Source organism: Eubalaena glacialis, chromosome 17 (genome assembly GCF_028564815.1).
Source record: "Eubalaena glacialis isolate mEubGla1 chromosome 17, mEubGla1.1.hap2.+ XY, whole genome shotgun sequence".
NCBI classification, from domain to species: domain Eukaryota; kingdom Metazoa; phylum Chordata; class Mammalia; order Artiodactyla; family Balaenidae; genus Eubalaena; species Eubalaena glacialis.
In genome coordinates this window covers 60,451,162-60,467,980 of record NC_083732.1, presented here as the reverse complement: position 1 = coordinate 60,467,980, position 16,819 = coordinate 60,451,162, and the positions used below count along the sequence as shown (strand labels likewise).

The following is a 16,819-nucleotide window of genomic DNA, read 5'->3' as shown; positions in this document are numbered from 1 at the left end:
GAAAAAATTCCAGGTGTGACAACTTGAGGAGAGTAGAAAGTTTTGAAATAGGCATGAGAAGAGGGAACCGGTGATGGTCCTGTAAATGGATCAGCAGAGGTTAACGAGGGCCCATTGGAAGGGAAACTCCAAGGCTGGGATAGCTGCGCCCTATAGAAGGTGATTTCCCTGGTGCTGCTCACCAGCCTGATGACGGGCTTGGGGAGGCAGGTGGTGGTCCTGTGCTTGGTTTTCTGATCTCACTGTTCCAGCCCCAGTCTGCATGTCCTCCAAATTTATTTCCCATAAACTTTTGGCCCACATCTGACTAATCTCATTACTATTCCTCAGACAGAAAATGCTTTTTAAAATTCTGGGCTTTTTTCTCCTGTTGATAATACTGTCATATCCTTCCCATCTCCCTCCTTTATCTGGAACGACCTCTTTCCTCTCAGTCTCTTTAACCCGGCCCAAACATCCAACTCCAGGAAACTTACTTTAGCCCTCACCAGTCTCACCTTTATTTGATTTTCTCTTGCCCTACGGTTGAAATGGAGCAGGTGTGCTGGGTCAAAATCCTGGCTTTGCTACAACCAGCAGGTCACTTTGCATTCATTTGCCTCCAAATTCTCTTCTACAGTTAGTTCCTACTTCTCAGGATTGTTGTGAAGATATATTTAGTTCATATAAACTTAACGTGCTTAATGTATTTCTCTCTGGGCACATAGCAGAGCTCAAGAAATATTAACTTGATCTTATGAATATACTGTTAAATCAGCTTGGAAGATCAACCTCTACTATAACCTCTAAACTTTGTCGTTTTGGGGAATTACCAGTCTGTATTTTTTGCTATTTCATGAATAAGGCGGGGTAAATAATATTTTAACTATAGCATATAATTTAAATATAGTAAATAAACATTTTAAAATGCTTACTATGTACTAAGCATTTCCTCACAGCAACCCTATGAGTGGGTATCATTAGTATCCCAAGTTACATTTGAACAAACAAGTATCAAGAAGTAAAATAACTTATCCAAAGTTACAGAGATAGGAAGTAGAATTGAACTTACGTTTTTCTGACTCTAGAGCTCATGCTAGACTCTGCCTTCAGGCAGATGTCCAATGTAGGGGACCCCCGGCTCTAACTGCAGCCTGAGCTGGGAACTTGAGCTTTTCAGAGAGGTGGGAGGTATCAAGAGTGGGGAGGGCTTTACAGGTGGGAAAAATTACATGAGCAAGGTTGCAAAATCAAATGAGCTTATCATACATGGGAGAATCTGGCGAGACGTACCCGCGTCTATGAGGAAGGAGTAAATACAGTTACGACTGTTCTTCCTCTTGTATTCTGCGCCATGCTTGCTACCACCACTGCCCGTCCAGTCACTCCAGGTGAGAATCTGGGACTCACTTTAGGAACTTCTCTCTTTTTCATTTGCCAAATTAGTAGTTAAATCCCACTCATTTAACTCTTGCTTATCCTTCCTAGACTTCTCTACTGTTACGCCCTAATTCAAGTCTTCTTTGCTTTTTGCTCAGATTGCAAAAGCCTCATTTCTGTTTCCCTGGTTATGGGCTGGCTTCATTGTAAAATTTTATGAGTGAAGTTCACGAAAGTCAAATCCAGTTTGCCACTGCCCTTATTAGAGTCCTTCAGTGGTTCCCTGGTGCCTTAGAACCAGATTTAGTTGCTTTCAGTGGCACACAGGGACTTCCAAGGTCTTACCCTGGGCTCTGCTTGGCTACGTAAATTCTGCTGGTTTCATGTTGGCCTGGCAAACGCCTACTCGTTTTTCTAAAGTGAAGTGACTCTTCTCTGTTGAGGGCCTGCTCTCCAGCCTTATGTATGGTGTTCACTCATTCCTTGTTGCCTCTTCTGCACACTGTACAGCCTAACTTGGTATTTTCCAACTGTTTTTTTTCAAGTTTAAAAAAAATTATAGTTGATGTACAATATTATATAAGTTACAGGTGTACCATATAGTGATTCACAATTTTTAAAGGTTATACTCTATTTATAGTTATTATAAAATATTGTCTATATTCCCTGTGCTGTACAATATATCTTTGTAGATTATTTTATACATAACAGTTTATACCTCTTAATCCCCTAACCCTAACTTTCCCCACTCCCTTTTCCTACACCCCACTGGTAACCACTAGATTGTTCTCTATATCTGTGAGTCTATTTCTTTTTTGTTATATTCAGTAATTTGTTTTACTTTTTAGATTCCACATATAACTGATATCATACAGTATTTATCTTTCTCTGTCTGACTTATATCACTTAGCATAATACCATCCAAGTCCATCCATGTTGCTGCAAATTGCAAGATTTCATTCTTTTTTTATGGCTGAGTAATATTCCATTGTATATATGTACCATATCTTCTTTATCCATTCAACTGTTGATGGATGCTTAGGTTGCTTCCATATCTTGGCAATTGTAAATAATGCTGCTATGAACATTGAGGTGCATGTATCTTTTCAAATTAGTGTTTTTGTTTTTTCACACCTGTCAGAATGGCTATCATCAAAAAGACCACAAATAACAAATGTTGGTGAGCACGTAGAGAAAAGGAGACCTTTGTGCACTGCTGGTGGGTATGTAAGTTGCTGCAGCCACAGTGGAAAACAGTATGGAGGTTTCTCAAAAAACTAAAAATAGAGCTACCATATGACCCAGCAATTCCATTCCTGAGTATATATCTGAAAAAAACAAAAATACTACCCCAACTGTTTTTGAATGGTGATCTTTTGTATTTTACAGAAAGTTCCATAAGACAGTGATTATTATTAGTTTTCTGGAGTAATGCCTGACATGAAATTGGTGCTCAATAATTGTTTATTAAATTAAGGAAACAATGGATGAACAAAGCCAGAAAAATGATGAAAAGGTCAGATTTTAGAGGGCTTTGAAAGCCAGTCAGAGGAGATTGGGGATATTTCTTTTTGAAAGAAGATGATGTGTGCAAATTGTTTTAGGAAAATTAGCCACATAGGAGCGCTCGGATAGATTTATTCTCATCTTAATACTTCTGCTCACACTGTTTCCTTCCCTAAGTTGCCATCCCTCTGCATCTCTGTGCATTCGGTCCAATGTAGCTCTCTCATTGGGGAGCATATTTGAAAGGCTCTTTGGAAAGCCAACAGGATTCTGTATAAAAAGTAAATTATGATTTGAGTCTGCCATGTTTCTAAGTCAGTCTGTTCTGTCTGGAAGGGGGAAATCTTGCTCAAAAGTCTTATCTAGTAACAAACTCACTATCATACTAGCTGGTTGCTAGTTTTTCTGTTTTGGAATTCAAAAGACATTCAATAGAAGACAATAAATTTTAATTAAAATCAGTGAAGGATATGGAATAAATAAACAATAATTTTTAAGGGAGCAAAATAGAGTGTTGGAATTGACTTAGCTCCAAAGTATACGTGTATGTACTCTTTTACACTTTCATTTATTATGTATGATACACACACACACACAGAGAAGTGTACTGATCAGTATTTAACAATTGGCTCTCCACAACAAAAGGGAGGGGACCTGAAATGTCATATTTGCTGATTTCTGCAGTGTTAGTACTCCAACCATGACCAATTTTAAGCAACTAGTGTGATGTCACTGAACATAGATTTGGGAAGAAATGCTAGCCACCTGCTGTATTGCAAAGCCTGTATTCTTTGGCTGCAACACATGACTATCTATAAACTCTTTTGGGAGCCTGTGACATGCCAGATTCAGTGCTGAGGGCACTGGGGATATGGGCCCTACTCTTACGGATGTTAGTGGCAATGGGAAGACCAACAGGTAACAATTATGATACATAAGAATTACTAAACCAGAAGTATATGCAATGTACTGTGGAAACATAGGTAGAATACCTAACACACATGGTTATAGCTAGGCATTCAGTTACATAGATCTGCCTGAGACATTCAGGGAAGGCTTGATGGGATGCATGGGGGGCACCATTTGATCTGAGACTTGGATGATAGTTGAGAGTTTGCCAGATGAAAGATATTCTGGCTGAGAGAACATAGCATATTCAGAGAACTACAAATAATTCTGTATCACCGGAGCATGAAGTCTGAGTTAGGAAAGCCATAAGTGATGAAGCTAAAATCATATAAAGGAGCCAGGATCTTACTTGTTATGCTAAGATGTTTAAACTCTAGGCCTCCGGGAACTTTAAAGCATTTTAATAACATATCTGTTTGTTAGAGAAACCCCCTAGTGAGAAATGTGCAGAATGATTTGGGGGGACAGTGGAATGGGAGTCAGAGAGGCTTGGTGAGGTGTGTCCTGAAATAGAGCAGGTGAGAAATGGTGAACTAGGACAATGGTAGTGTGATGGAGTAGGTCAAATAATGAGTTATCAGCTAGAATCACTAGCACTTGACTATTACTTGGATTTGGGGTGAGTATATAGGACAGAAAAGAACTTAGAAGGACTCCTAGATTTGTGGCTTGGGAATCTAAAATAGGAAAGAAAAAAAGAGGTAGGGGTTTACGAAGGAAAAAAAAATGGATTTAGTTTTAGACATATTGGATTTGATGTAATTACATGATGTCCAAAACTCAATTAGGCGTAGGGGTCAGGAGATGTCTTTGCTAGAGCTGTGTACTAGACTCTCATAGTTGGGAGTTGTAATCATGGGTGTGGGTGTAAGTAGGTAGAGTGACAAAGTCAGGGCTGGGGAGGAGAGATGGGAGTTAGATATAGCAGGACCACAATCTGGTTCAGGCTTCCCTCAGTAGACAGTTCACTTTCATTGCCCCACTTCAATGATACTAGACTATTCTCTCCTTGAACGTGCCCAGTCCTCCCCTATCTACTCCTCCCTTTCTGTTGAACTTTCTTCCTTTTCTCTCTGTCTCCTTATTGCTGCTTTTAGACATTCCGCCCATCTTTACAGGCCCAGATCAATGCCATGTTCTCCATAGAGCTTTCCTCCATTCTCCGCCATTTTGCTTTTCCCCTCATGGAGGCTTCGTCCTCTATTGTAGAACATAATGGTCTGCTCAGGATTATTTGTGTACATGGCCAATAGTGAGCTCCTTGAAGATGAAGAGTGTGTCTTTCTATATCCCAGTGCCCCCCCCCCCCACCTAGGAGAGTGCTAGGTGCTTTTAGGTCTGTGAGTGAATGTTTCATTAAGTTGAGGAGGATAGTGAAAATAAAGTGACCTACTGCAAAAATCTGCTTAATGTTGATCTAGCTCTAGCTTTATACCTTTCACCCTTCCCCCAACTCATAAAAAAAGTAAAGGAGACTAAGAACATGGTTACAGCCCAGACTTAATCTGTCTGGAACTTGGAATATCTGCAATTTGAAGAATTCACAAGAGGCTACGTAAAGAAATATACTGTGTCATTTTCAAGGTTAGCTGAATTTAAGGTGTTTTTTGGTGTGTGGTAAAATCAAGAATTCTGTACGAGTGCAGGCTTTTCCTTTTTGTAGGCATACAGGAAAATTTATATTTCTTTACTGGTGAAATTATGTCTCAAAGCTGCAAGCATAAAATTGGGAATACACAATGTGCGTTCATCTAACCAAAGGACACAAAACATGTAACTGCAGGGCACTTTCACTGAGGCAATTTATGGCATATGTAGTTTTTCCTTATATAGGATGTGAATTGGAAAATGGAAAACTTTTCTTTAATAATAAAATAAGATTGCACACTCAGATAACTGTGTGCTAAGTTACAAAAATTGCACTTTTTTCCCACCTAAGAGATCTTTATACTATTAAGGATAGAGTTGAACCCAGAAAAATGGAACAAATAAAACAATTAAAAATGAAAGGTGGACCTGTGAAAACAGTACAAAAACAGTCCCAGTAGACTTGAGGAACCTCTGATTTAGGCCTAATGCTGGAGAGTTTAGTTTCATTAATACACCCGTTTTTGTTGTTTTTTGTTTTTTGCCGCACCCGCGGCGTGTGGGATCTTAGTTTCCCGACCAGGGATCGAACCTGTGCCCCCTGCAGTGGAAACACAGATTCTTAACCACTGGACTGCCAGGGAAGTCCCAATATGCCTTTTAAGGTTAATCGTTGATTAAGCTACCCACACGACTTAAGGGACTTTATGTTTCCAAATGTCAGCCCTACTGCCACCATTATGCCTGCTTTCCTTTGTTTCTTAAGTGTCTTTCCTTGTTCAAAATTTCTTCTTTAAAAAGTAGGTAACACTTGAGGCAGGAGTTGGAGGGAGGCAGGGGGAGAAGAGAAAAGACACATTTAAGCCCTTTCTTTATCTGAATTCTTCATTTTCCATGAGCACAACCTACTCGGATTACTCAGAGTCAGAGTCAGGAGGCTGCCTAGGGGAATGGAAGTCACTGAGAAGTAACGGACTGATGGAAGGGTAGCTGATGGTACAGGAGGGAGGAGAGACAAAAAAAAAAACCCAAAAAACCCCACGAATTTTGTCTGATGCATCTCATCTGATTTGAGTAACTCCATGAGGAATTGTTAGTAACATTTTAGTAATGAGAAAACTGCGGCTGAGAAAAACTGACTCACAATCTTATCCATTTTCTTTTACTCTGTGCTATTCTTGAGAATATTAATTTCACATTTTGTGTAAAAACAGCATATAAAATTATATATCTGTATATTGACTATAATGATATAAAAAAGACCAAGTGAAAACATGAAAAAAAATATGACTAAATGCTAATAAATTGTGGTTTTTGAGAGATGGGGTAAAGGATGCCTTTTTTCTTATTCCTAGTTTTCTGTGTTTTCCATAATACACGACTCCTTTTCTATCATCAGCAGCAATAACAGCAACAAATAAAAGGCATATATTGCTTTAAAAGGAAAGCTGCTTTTGTCTCTTGGGCTACCAACATTCCTCTAGGAAGGTAGAAGGCTTTTAAGAAATTTATGTAAACAAAGACTGTTTGGCATTTCAAAGGCTTTTTCAGCCAAACAAAATCCATAATGAAAGTTTTGCCATAAACTTTTGGAGTTTCTACTTGGACTATGTTGCACAGTTTCCCACCAGTTACACTGTAACAAACAAACAAAAAAGCACGTTAGTGTGACTCAACTGAAAATGAAACTGGTAGCCTGATCTAGAAAATATTCTGCATACCCCTGTATGCTGTGGAAATAAAATATTTGAATTGAATGTGTTTATCCATAGTGTAGTCCTTTACCAAGATATGTCTGCATCTCCAAAACACTGAACGATCCAATCAATTCCTTTGAAATACTCAGTCAATGATAAAGATATTTTATCTACACAATTCTGAACACCTGAACTGACTGAACGGAGAGAGATCTTTTGGTAGTGTGTAGAGAGAGCTGAAATGGGAAAAATGTGATCATTTAAACCATGTCTCCATTATCATTACAGCCAATTGTAAAGCAAAAGATTTAGTCAATCAGATAATTCTTTTGTCTACACAATTCCAAGCCATTATTCTGAGTAATTTGTTTCATTGAATTTACCAAATATTTAGTTGGTTTCCTAAAACATAATTGAATCTGAATAATAGGAAGAAAAAAGATTCTGGTCTGAATTTTCTGCATAGCGGATGTAAGTTAAAAGCAAACAAATGAACGAACAAAAACCCCACACTTGTCCCTTACATATAAATACTCTTTTATTTCTTCTTAAAATGTAGTTCTTTTAGGCTATGCACATTTGACTTTCATTACTTGGTTAGAAAGACATGGTCCAGACAGAATATTTATTAAAATGTAAATTAAAATTGCCTGAAAGAAAAAACATGCAGAGAAAATATTAGAATAAAAGTCCTTGGGTTATAGGAGGTGGAGTTAGAACCTTTGGAAGATTTAAGAAAAGAACTGTTTCAGAAGAGGAAGAGCCAGATCAAAGGGTCACTGATTTTGGACAAAACTGACTCCCCTTCATGGCTCTCATTCCATTCATTGGGGGCACTACCGTTCTTCCAGACTCGGAACGCTGAAGCCACATTGAATTGTTCCTTCTTCATCCTTTGTATCTGTTATGTTCACATCTCACCCTCTCTTTCTTTGAAAGCTCTCTCTGGTTCACACCTTACTTTACATTCTCCTGATACAGAGTCATGCTACTTCATGCCTGAATTACTACCAACAACTTCCAAGGGGGTCTCTCTGCCACAAGTCTCTCAGCCTCCAACCCTGCCTGGTCCACAGCTGTCAGATTTATTGTCCCCAAACATCACTTTCCTCATTGCTGCCGCCTGCTCACCACTCACTGTCTTCACTGTCCCTGCACTAAGTTCAAACTCCTTGTTCCGCCTGATAGTTGGGATCCTCCACAGCCCTTTCCCTCATTCTCCCTCTCTCTCTCTTTCTCTCTCTCACACACACACATCAATCCAATCTTACTTTTTGCTGTTCCCCAAAGACTTCATTTTAGTCAACCAAATCACTACATACTATAAAAGTCCCCCTCCTGACCCCTTCTCCAAATCCATACCATTCTCATCCCAGCCATGTCCTTTCTGTGTAAAGTGCTGTCCCTCTTGACTTTTACTTTCCAAATTATCCTCATCCTTCCAGAGCCTTCTCAAATGCCACCTCTTCCATGAAGGCTTCTCTGATCCCTCTAGCCCCATAATTTCCTTTCTTTTCTCTGAACTCTCCTCCTATCTATAATCAAGACTGAATTATATGACATATTACTTCAATACACTTCTATTGATTTATATGGCATCCCTTGTTTCTCAAGGAGGGTGTTATTGACATTTGTAACAGGGCACTTCATTGTGCAGGGCTGTCTAGCACATTTCAGGTCATTTGGCATCCCAGGCTCCTGATGCTAATTGACAGGGATGTTATTGTGACAACCCTAAATGCTCTGAATACAATTCCAAATGCCCTAATTATTAAAAAGTTCCTTGGAGGGGCTTCCCGGGTGGCGCAGTGGTTGAGAGTCTGCCTGCCAATGCAGGGGACACGGGTTCGAGCCCTGGTCTGGGAAGATCCCACATGCCGCGGAGCAACTGGGCCTGTAAGCCACAACTACTGAGCCTGCGCGTCTGGAGCCTGTGCTCCGCAACAAGAGAGGCCGCAATAGCGAGAGGCCCGCGCACCGCGATGAAGAGTGGCCCCCGCTCGCCACAACTAGAGAAAGCCCTCGTACAGAAACGAAGACCCAACACAGCCAAAAAAAAATTAAAAAAAAAAAAAAAAAAAAAAGTTCCTTGGAGAAGTTGCTATATCACATACACACCTGCTCAACAAATGATCTTTGTTTAAATGGTGAATGCATATTTTAAAGAATAAATATTTCCCTTACAGTTGCCAACATATTAAAAAAAACTCAGAATGAGACTAATTAAACATTCAGATGAACCAACACTCTATGTTAGGTGTCTTTCATAAGGTATTTCATTAAACCCTCACACCAACCCTGGTTGTTATCTATGCTTATCCTTAAAGATGAGGAAACTGAGGCTCAGAGAGTTCTGCTTACCCAAGGCCATACATCCAAGCTTGATTAGAGCCCTGGCATTTTAAAGCCCAGGGTATTTGGAGTCAAATCTTTGGCTTTTTCTCTTACCACTCAGCCTCTGTAAGGGCAGCCTATTTGTAACAGCTTTGAAATAAGAGTGTGAACATGTAACACAATTAGCAATTTAAAGCACATTATTAACGCTGATAGGTGCTAATGACTATAATTGAAAGGGAAGATATTACACCAGACAAACAATTTTTTAGAATTTGAAACAAGGATCTAAATTAGAGTCTAATGAATGAATCTACTCCCTGACCTTCTTTGCTACAGACATTACCCCATGTTTAGTCTCTAACTGAGATGTACATATTCTTTACTCTCTTATTGTATTCTTTACTCTCTTAATGTTTGTCTTGGCAGATGGTCAACAGATCTAAGTTTCCCTTAATCAAGTTTTGGGTAATAGATGCCCAATACAAGGCCCAGTAAATATGCCTTGTATTAGGTAGTACTGCTAGACCCAAAGCAACAGAAATCTAAAAGCTGGCAATAGTTGCTCAACTCTTCCCCAGTTGCTCAAGTCTTTTTATCACCTGGGCATCTTTAATAATAAATGTTATATAAATCAAGTATCATGGTATCATTTAAAATGTTGTCTATATTTCTTTCTAGTGACAGTTCATTATTCATTTCATGCATGTCTAAAACACCTACATTTATTAGTAACTTATTTCACTACGTGCCCAATGTCCAATTACAATTCTTCATATTTCAGCTGATCCAGAGTTTAGGAAGTGATAGTGTGGATGATTCACGTGCTTACTTTAAAAAGTACACTCAGTTTCTATCTATGCACATAGGAAGAACTATATTCCTGCAGGATTTAAAAAAAAAGAAAGAAAATTCAACCCATTTGAAAGAGCCAGTATTGTTGATTTCAAGTTTTTCTTTTCAGCTCTGAGGATGTTTACCATCTATTTTTTTTCTGTTTAACAAAGAAGGAAAAGGACCTGAATGCCAAGTTCATAGATAACTTAGAACAATTGTGTAACTATAGGTAAATGTGCATAGGATATAAAAGTATTTTATTCCTGTATTGTCTTATAAACCATATCTACTGAAACAAAGTTAAACCATTTGTTTAACTCATATAAAACCATTATTCAACTGTAACCACCTGAGCATTCAGGTGATCTGAAACATAAAAGGATTTTTAGTTATGCTTAGCAGGAAAAACAGACATTTAAAAAAAATTCAATAATTGTTTGTAACAAATTGAGCTTGGTGTTAGCCTTTTATTAGAACATTTCCTGAGCAAAGTGCATTTTGAACTTCTACATGCTGGGACACTTTGTAGGGAGGTGGAGGAGAAGGTAATAGAATCTTTCTCCACTAAGACTAAAAAAAAAAAAGAAGTCCAATAACCCCTCTCAGTTTCATTATTCTTTTGATTCATCTTTTCTCAAACTATCTTATCAAATATTTGTCAGACAATAGAATTCTTAAAAATATCCAGTTGCTCCCTATAGAAGCCAGAAATGGTCTAAATATTTTGATAACATTTCTCAGAGAGGCGCAAACATTTTAAAGGTGGAATTCTAGGGTTTTTGTTATATTTCCTTATATCCCAATAGCACGTGAACTTGTATCTGCTGATGTGCTATCAAAATTTTCCCATCTATTTTTAGATCTTCAGTTGTTTTAGAGATGGATTTAATATGTAAAGCAGAAGCTTACACTGTGAAACAGTTGCATGATTGTATTTTAGTTTTACCATTAGCTAAGTAGGGCAAAGTTGATCCCATCTCACAGGGAACTCTCTCCCACATTTCCTCTGTGGACTTGGAGGTTCAGATTTGCTTACCTGCTTCCTTGAAGATACTGTGCTGTTGAAATATCTACTAGAGGTCTTTGAATTCAAATTCTTGTTCGGATGGGTTGAGTCATTTTTCCATGTCTTAGAGTTTTCTTTAGGATCTGAAGGAATGGGATTTAAGAAGAGGATCCTAGCTATGAATCCATAGAGGACAGTGGCCAGGATCATTGGAACAACATAAAAGACACCAAAGTCCATTAGGTAAATAGGTGAGTAGTAATTCCTGGAGATCTTGTAGCCACAGGACACCACAATAGCATCTTTATAGGTGCTAATATTGAGATCCAGCAAGAAGAACCACAGCATACAGTAAATGGATGTGAAAGCCCAGACAAAGATGATGATCTTTTTGGCTCTGGAAAATGTGCAGAGAAACTGGGCTTTGATGGGGTGACAGATTGCTATGTACCTCTCAATGGTAAATGCTGTGATCGAACAAGAGGATGCATTAATGCCCAAGTACTGGAGGTAAGTAATGCAGAGGCATCCAACGTAGCCATAAACCCAGGAACCATAGATACTGTCCGTTATGTTGGGGAGGCCTGCGGCCACCAGGACCATGAGATCAGCTACTGCTAGACTCACCAGGTAGCAGTTTGTGGGCGTCCTCATGTGCTTGGTTCTCATGACCACCAGGACTACCATGATGTTGCCCACGATGCCCAGACCACAGATAATGAGCACAAGGAAGATGGTGACCACTTGGTATTCTAGGGCCACCACGGCTCGAGGCTGAAGCTGTGTTTGGTTCAGTTCACTTACTGTCTGGTTTTCCATCTTTAGTGGCTGGAGGTTTCTCTGAAACACTTCTCACCACATCTTCTTTCCAGTGCCCTGCCTTTATCACAGTGGTTCTCTCCCCCTGTGAAGAGTTAAGTTCATGTTCATTCACAGCATCACCAATTCTGATCAAGTCACCGTCACTTACAGGTAATTCTCCTCTCCTTTCACCTCCCATTTTTCTGCAGTAATAGGGCTCATATGTACTCCCAAAAACTCCTTTTGTTGCAACTCTACTGTAGGATGGAATAACTGTTTTGACTACCTTACAATAAGAGGGACCGGTTTTTTTCTTAATGGAGAAAAATGCTCAAGAAAAGAGACACAGAAAATGCTCCTTGTTTTGAAAGAGTGCTCAATGGAAAAAAAAAAAAAAAAAAGAAACAATATCTGCTACCTGAAAAATAAATACAAAGACATCTCTCAGATGCTTGGGAAAAGTACAATGGAGAAGAAAAAGATACGGGGGGGGGGGGGGGGAAGCCAAGAGGCTCAATGATCAAGCTTGACAGAAAATTAGCATCTGCCTCCTTTGCTCTCAAAGGGTGAGATCGCTTTGCTACAAAATAGCAAGCCTTTGAACCTACCTCTCCCCATGCCCTCTGCCCTGCAGACCCAACAGAGAACAATTTCTTCTCTTACCTTTTCCTCTGTAGCGCTGCCTGCTTTTCCAGGTAGATGAAGCAGTATTAAGCGCGAGTTTCCAACGCTGCAGAAAACCTCGTCTACTTTGTTTGACAGGGAGACTACTCAGCAGTGCTCTGTCTTCAGAACTGCGGTTCTTCTAAACCCTTGCAGCCTTTCCAGCTGATGACAGACCATACAGCTGCAGCAGAAACAGTAGCAGGAGCGGCAGCAGCGAGCCTGTCAAATCGTAGATCGTCCCCTGCTGAGAACATGCTCGCTCGCTCTGTCTCCCCCCGCCCCCTCCCACACACGCGCGAACACACACGCTCACTCGCAAATGCCAGTCAGTCCTCACGGATTCATAATCTTCTCCCCTCGAAGGATTTACTTTTAAATGTGCTAATGATACAGTTCTAAGCTGGAAGGCTGAAATCACCAGCAAGGGGTCCAGCGGCAGCTGGTCTTAGAGTTGTTTATAGTCTAAGTTCTACAGAAACTCCAGTACCTGAGGCAGCCCTGAAATATATTTACACTCCCTGTTTGGTAGGACTTGGGGATGGCAAATCCTTCTCAGTCCAGACACAACCCTTGAAGCTTGAGATATGTGTCTGAGCTGAAATCAACTTCTTCCCCTACTATGGAAACCCTTAGACGATTTCTCCCGTGAACCAGTGAAATTGACTCCCTCCTCTCATATTATATGAATGGAAAATGAGTTGAAATGGATTTTAAACCATTTCAGCTGCAATCTTCTGAGGCTTATAAAGATTATTTTTTAAAAACCTGTTTGAGCTAAGAACATCAATTTAAACCTACATATGATCTGTGAACTTTGTTTTTCAACTCTGGCTCTGCGTCACTTACTAGGATCTCTCTAACTGCTCTGGACACCTCTCCCCTCTTCACCCAGCCTCTGGACTGCCAACCAACATGTACCACCCAGCAATGTTTTGTGTCAATTTATTTCTAGGTGGAAATCTAAACCAGGGCCACTCTGGTAACATACCTCTGAAACAAAACTTTATAAACAATCTTTTTTAGGAAAGTGTACTTCGGCTTGATTTTTATTTCTCTGAAGTAGCCCATGGGCAAATCTTTATACTTTTTAATGAAATCTTAGAAAATATGTCTTTCTTCTCCAGGCACCAACTGAATACACCAAATGTTAATGTTTGTCCACTTTTATTTCAGACTGACAACAAATAACAGCCCTTAACTTAATGCCCTATATAGTGAACAGGTTGATTCTCTACTCTAAGAAGTTTAGATGTTCTTTTTTCTAGAAGATGTCAATGGAAGAATAGATTCGGTGTAGACAGGACCATGAAGGAATCAGAGTCATGTTCAAGGCTAGGTAACAATGGGATGAAGGTGAAGCTTGGATCATATTGAGTGAATTCTACCCTCTGAACCATCGAGGGCTCCTTGAGTATCTACTTCTCCTTCTAAATCAACCAGAGTTACAAATTAGTGACCCATGACTCAGATTCAGGTTTCAGAAATGTATTGTTTGGCCTGCACAATGTAGGCTCAAAGGTAGACTATCGTCTGTCTACCTTTCAATATTGAGAGATTGTATAGTAAATCTGGATTTCTGCCTCTCATAAACATGGAAAGATCTGGCAACCAAGAGTCCATATTCCTGCTAGAAATAATCATCAGAAGCTGAGTAGCGGTTGTGAGTAGCAGTCTGTGGGGGGACAGGATGTGTCCTCTCCTCTTTTCCTCCCTCTTTTCTGTCACACAGGCCAGCTTCACTCAGTAATCCTGCACACCTGGCCTCTGTAGCCTTTCGAGTCTTGACTCTTGTATCACGTGCAGTTCCTGAGAGAGACAGTGGAGGGTACCAGCCAAATGCAAATTCTTTTACCCTGAATAGGACTTCTGCCCACCTTCTAGTTTGTTCCCCCAACTGGTTTAGCAGATTGGACAAAGGGTGCCAGCTTTACTTCTCTCCCTGCCCTAGAGGACAGAGATTACTCTGAACACCTTGTTTCTGGTTGAGTCCTCTGCATTTTGGAATGAAAAGTGCTTTCTAAGGTGAAAACATTGCCTCCCTACCCCATCCCAACCCCACCACCTCCAATCTGAAAGGCCTCTTCAAAGGTCACACTTCATAAAGCACATGTTCCCCTCTCATTGTCCCCAGGATTTTAGTCAGCTTTCAGGCCTTCTGAAGAGACCTTATTTTAAGTCTTGGGTAGTAAACATGAGGGGAGAGAACATCTACAATGCTACCTGCCCTGGCAATTCCACCTCCCTCCAAATCTTAGCACATTCTTCAGCATTTCTATGTAAGGACACCATTCTGAGTCTTCAGTTTGTGTCCCTATTCATTCTTTTAGCACTTAATTGTTAAGCTCTTACTAGGTACCAGGCATCTAGTATATAACATTTTGTTTTTACCTTCAAATAGGTCATGGTCTATTGGGAGAAGCAGACTTAGGAACAGTTACAAATATGCATAGATATGTTGAGAGGGCTTAGGTTGTGAAGGGGAAAGCATTTGTGGGTGGTAGGGGCAACAGACTGAGGGACCAGAGAGGGCTTCCGAGGCAAGGTAACATCTGAGAACAGTCTTGAAGAAAAGTATAGCTTCTTTTTGAAGGGTGGGATGAGTGAAGATATTCTGACTGGAGGAGATAGGTTATATAAGGCCCAGCTGTGTAAAATGGCAAGGATTTTGGGGGGTGGGGTAATTTTATGATTCTGCTTTGGCCGTGAGGAGTATGAACTGGTGATGGGACAACCACTGATGACCACCAGGCAGCTTTCGGAGTAAGGAGCGCTCCTTTCTGCTCTGACTCAGACCATCGTTGGCTCCTCCGTCCCTCCCCTTTAACTAGTTCTTTCATCTCCGGAGAGTACTAACTTCTGCTTTCACCATCCCAGACTTGCCTGTCCCTTATGGTCCTGTCTGTTTTCAAGCTAATTCATGCTCTTTGCAAAATTATATTTTCAAAGTAACTGTGATTTCATAAGGTCGGTGTTTTATTTGTAAATCTCAATCAGATAATATCTAATAAATGCTCCCTAAGTGTAAAGCACTGCACAGAAATAGTGTACAACTAGATTACACTTTACATTTTGGGGTGAGATTTTTTTCTCACAATAATATCTTAAATTCTAACCAACTGTGACTTTTATATCTTTTGAGTAATTCTGACTAGAGAGAAATGCATCCTTTGAAAATAGCTCAGTGGCGTCTGTTTTGAAAAAAGGTTGGTAAGTCATGGTTGCAGCATGTAGATGGTGCACAAACTTCTCATTGCCCACTTTCAGTTTTGCTCCGTTTCCTCTGACCTTTAGCCAGGCCTTCTCAGTCGTGTGCCACTTGGCCAGCATCCATAAGAATGAGCATCACACTGACAGGCTCCCTTGTAAGAACGCCCTTGGACTCCAAGCTGGGACGTTTTTTTTTTTTGGCCTGGCCTCAGACTTGACCCTCAAGCTTGAGGAAAAGATTTAGCACTTCTGCTTCCCACTCTTGGCATTCCCAACCAGACAGCTTGCTCTTGGTATCTGGCTTTCCCTTTCTTGGCTACCCCAGGAAATCATCTGCTTGGCCAAGTCTCTGTCCCTGGGACACAGTGGCTGACTTGATTTTACACAAGAGGAATTCTACAAGAATTCTACATAAGGGGAATTCAGGAAAGCCCTACCCTGGTCTCTGAAGGTGATCTTAGCTGTCTAGGTAGTAGCTGGCTATCAGCTGGTTGTCATGAACCCTTTAGTAGAAAGATGATTATTTATGCTATCAGCATTTCTCAAACGTTAGCGTGCATCTGGATCTCCAGGAGAGCTTGTTAAAACCTTGATAAAACCGCCCCCAAATTGCTGTTTCAATAGCCCTAGGGTGGGACCTGAGTATGTGCCTTTCTCATAAACTCCAGGTGATGCTGACGCTGCTTGTCTATGGACCACACTTCGAATAAACTTGTACCGTATGATCTAGCTCAGCGGTTCTGGTGTGGGAGGTGGGAGCAATGATGAATCAGAATCACCTAGAGAAAGTTTTAAAAATTTACATATCAGCTTAGCCCTCCTAAGTATTTCGGGTTTTGGTGTATGTCCTCAGATTGGACTAGGGCCTGAGAAAGAGAGTGGGGCTCTGGACAAAAGCAATTGACTTGTT

At 40.3% G+C, this 16,819-nt stretch overlaps 1 protein-coding gene across 1 annotated transcript in view; it reads right to left on the bottom strand.

Moving 5' to 3' along the window:
- Nucleotides 1–12,054, bottom strand: part of TRHR (thyrotropin releasing hormone receptor) — a 41,755-nt gene extending 29,701 nt beyond the window's left edge. Inside the window, exon 1 of the mRNA XM_061171988.1 lies at nt 11,266–12,054. Coding sequence (XP_061027971.1) covers nt 11,266–12,054 — 789 coding nt within the window. The remainder of the gene's footprint in view (nt 1–11,265) is intronic.
- Nucleotides 12,055–16,819: the final 4,765 nt, after the last annotated feature.